Consider the following 3,495-nt stretch of genomic DNA (forward strand, 5'->3'; position numbering starts at 1 on the left):
GAAGCGTCTTTGGTGGGAACAGGGAAGTGGTCCAATGATGTCCATTGTCCATCGCATGAACGGGTATGGAGCGGTGGTTGTTCGCAACATTTCTGTTGGACAATGGATACTAGGTGCGTGCCGTTGGCACTTGTCGCAGCTTCTCGCGTAAGACTCGCAATCTGCGTTCATTGTTGGCCAGAAGAAGCCTAAGCTCCTTACTTTGATTGCTAATGCACGTCCGCCTGAATGATTTCCGCCAGCGCCTTCGTGCGTCTCCGCCATAACCCTTGCTGTCTCGTCGCCATGAATGCATTTTTGGAGCACTTTACTCGCGGTCCAGCGGTGTAGTTCATCATCAAGAACGACGTAATGGGCGCTGCGTGTTTTTAGTCGGCGAGCTGTCCATTTGTCGTTTGGGAGTTCTCCCTTCGAGAGGTAGTCTATAAACTCAGTTCTCCAATCAGGACCAAATCCGTCGTCATCTGGGTTAGCGGGTTCGATCACCGGGGCAACGACGAGTGCTTGATCGGTTAATATATCGATGCTTGGTTTCTCGATACGATGTATCGGGATAGTGCGTTTAACTTGATCATGAAGTTTGCTGCCAAGGGCCGCGAGGGCGTTGGCGCAGATGTTTTCGCCTCTTGGAACTTTGATGAGTTCGAAAAACTCGAACTCTGCTGCCAGGCTTTGCACTATTTTGAGATAGGCGTCCATTCGGTCGTTGCGGGCATCGTAGTCGCCGCTGAACTGACTGGCGACTAATTGAGAGTCGCAATAGGCGCTTAGTCGTTTAGATTTTACGGCTTTTGCTAAGCGGAGTCCAGCGATCAGAGATTCGTATTCTGCTTCGTTGTTTGACGCGGGAAAGCCAAAGCTGAAAGACTGTCTGATTAGCTCTTCGGTCGGGGACTGTAGTTGGACTCCGGCTCCTGCTCCCTTGTTGGTCGATGATCCATGGACGTGCAGCGTCCAGTTTGAGCTTGGGAGTATAAGATCTTGTTCCAATTCTGGGGCCAACTCGACCAGGAAGTCCGCAAGGACTTGGGACTTCGCCGCTGTGCGGTTCTTGTAGGTAATATCGAGCTCGCCGAGTACGATGGCCCACTTCGTGAGTCTGCCAGATCTGTTGGTGTTTTGGAGTATCGTTCGGAGAGGTTGATCAGTCAGTACCTCCACTGAATGTGACTGGAAATACGGTCGAAGCTTTCTTGCTGCCTTGACAACTGCTAAAGCCATCTTTTCCAGAGTCGGGTATCGCGTTTCTGGTCCGGTCATGCGTCTGCTTGTGTAGAAGATGGGCTTTTGTTCGCCGCGGTCGTCCTTTGTCAGAACGCTGCTGACTGCAGCTTGTGACACCGCGACATAGAGAGATAGAACATCACCGACGTCCGGCTTAGCGAGTACTGGAGGTGTTGTCAGGTATTGCTTGAGTTGAGTACATGCATCCTCGCACTTCTGATCCCAAATGAACTTCTTGTTTCCCCGCAAGAGATCGTAAAAGGGGAGGCACTTGTCGGTGGATCTGGAGATGAAACGATTTAGAGCAGCTATCCGGCCTGTGAGTTGTTGTACTTCTCTACTGTTCCTCGGACTTGGGAGGTTCAGGACCGCGGATATTTGCTTCGGGTTCTGTGTGACTATGTAGCTGAGGAATTCGCCTGAAGAGACTCCGAATGTGCACTTTGCTGGGTTCAACTTCATGTCGTATTTGTTGAGAGTTTCGAAGCATTCTTGAAGATGACGGAGGTGATCAGTGGAATGGAGCGACTTAACCAACATGTGGTGATGCCCAGCTAATCTGCGAACATCTTGTTCACAAGTCGTTGGTAGGTTGCTCCGGCGTTCTTCAAACCGAACGGCATGACCTTATAGCAGTAGGTTCCCCTATCTGTGATGAAGGCTGTCTTCTCGCGATCATCCAGGTGCATCATTATTTTATTGTATCCAGAGAAGGCATCCATGAAGGTCAGCATCTCGTTTCCGGCCGTAGACTCGACTAAACGATCAATGTTGGGAAGAGGGTAGCTATCCTTTGGGCAGGCTTTATTCAGATCGGTGAAGTCGACGCAGACGCGCCACTTGCCATTTTTCTTTTTGACGACTACCGGATTTGCCAACCATTCGGGGTAGCGGACCTCAGCGATCGAACCTGCGCCGAGTAGCTTGTCAACTTCTTCGTTTACGGCCTTCGACCTGTCAGGGCCGAGCTTACGTCGCTTCTGGCGGATAGGTTTGAATGTCGGGTCGACGTTTAGCTCGTGAGTCGTTATAGTCGGGTCAATGCCTTTCATGTCTGCCATAGACCAAGCGAATGTAGACACGTTCTTCCTGAGGAAGTTCAGAATTGACTGCTGCATTTCCTTAGAAAGGTATGCACCAACCCTTACGGTTCGACTTTGATCGGCGTCGTCAATAGGTAACTCGAGAGCCTCGCTTTCCTGGGAACAGACTTTTGAGGTTGGGTGAGATACAAAATTAACGGGTAGACATGACCGTTGGAGTTTGACTATGGCGACTAGGAGATCCCTAGCGGCCTTTTGATCCCCTTGCAGCGTTTTTATCCTTCCGCCCGTGCCAGGGAACTTGACGCACTGGTGGTAGGTGGAAGGAACGGCTTGCATCGAGTGTAGCCAAGGGGTGCCGAGTATAGCGTGATACGGAGCTTTTGTGCGTACAACAGCAAACTTAACCGTTCGAGTAGCGCCACACGGGCGTACCAGGAGGCGGATCGTTCCCAAGATAGTTTCGGAGGATCCATTGAATCCGGTTAACGTCCTGGAAGACGCTTTTATGTCGTCAAGATCAACTCCCATCTTGTGCAGAGTTCCTCGGAAGATGAGGTCGACGGAACTACCGGTGTCAATGAGGATCTTGGTGACATCATACTCTCCAATTCCAAGGACGACGAGAAGAGGATCATTATGGGGATCGTGAACTCCTTCAGCGTCGTCCGGTGAGAAGGTTATCGGAGGATGACTTGTCGGTTTAGTCGGCCACTTCTGGGAAGTCGCGACTTCTCGACGATAGTCTTTTACAGAACGGACAGTGTCTCTGCTAGGAGGGGAGCCTCCCATGATGACATTCAACGACTGTCCCGTTGGTACTCGCTTAGAGTCTAGCAAGGTTCGGAGGTCTGTGGATATGTTGGTGTCATGCGCTGGAGGTTGAAAATGACCTTTAGCTTGCTTCAACTGTCGTCGTAAGTCTGTTGGTTTTGAACGGTTGAGCTGTATGCGAAGGTCGCAGGCACCAGCGTTGAGTTTATCTCGGAGGTCTGTAATTGGCCCTTTGTTGTTGTTAGCGTCGCTTGTCGAGATACGACGAGACTTCCGTGTGTCCAGCATCGTCCGGAGATCTTTGTGCTTGGGACTGCTATCATTTTCGGACTCGAACTTCCGCTTCAGGACGTCTCTCAGATCTCCGAGTACAGGCGCATCGTCGTTATCGTCGTCGGACGACAAAGATTGCTGAGAGAGTATAACCTCGATGCGTCTGCGATTAGCAGGATGC

The 3,495-nt window shown here is 51.0% G+C and overlaps 1 protein-coding gene across 1 annotated transcript; it reads right to left on the reverse strand.

Moving 5' to 3' along the window:
* Positions 1-20: 20 nt before the first annotated feature.
* On the reverse strand, positions 21-1,686 carry LOC106320360 (the record flags this gene model as incomplete). Its single annotated transcript, XM_013758717.1, has 1 exon — positions 21-1,686. A coding segment is annotated over exon 1 (1,666 nt), but the record flags the coding sequence as incomplete, so codon positions are not given.
* Positions 1,687-3,495: the final 1,809 nt, after the last annotated feature.

The sequence above is a fragment of the Brassica oleracea genome, unplaced genomic scaffold (assembly GCF_000695525.1).
Source record: "Brassica oleracea var. oleracea cultivar TO1000 unplaced genomic scaffold, BOL UnpScaffold00893, whole genome shotgun sequence".
NCBI classification, from domain to species: domain Eukaryota; kingdom Viridiplantae; phylum Streptophyta; class Magnoliopsida; order Brassicales; family Brassicaceae; genus Brassica; species Brassica oleracea.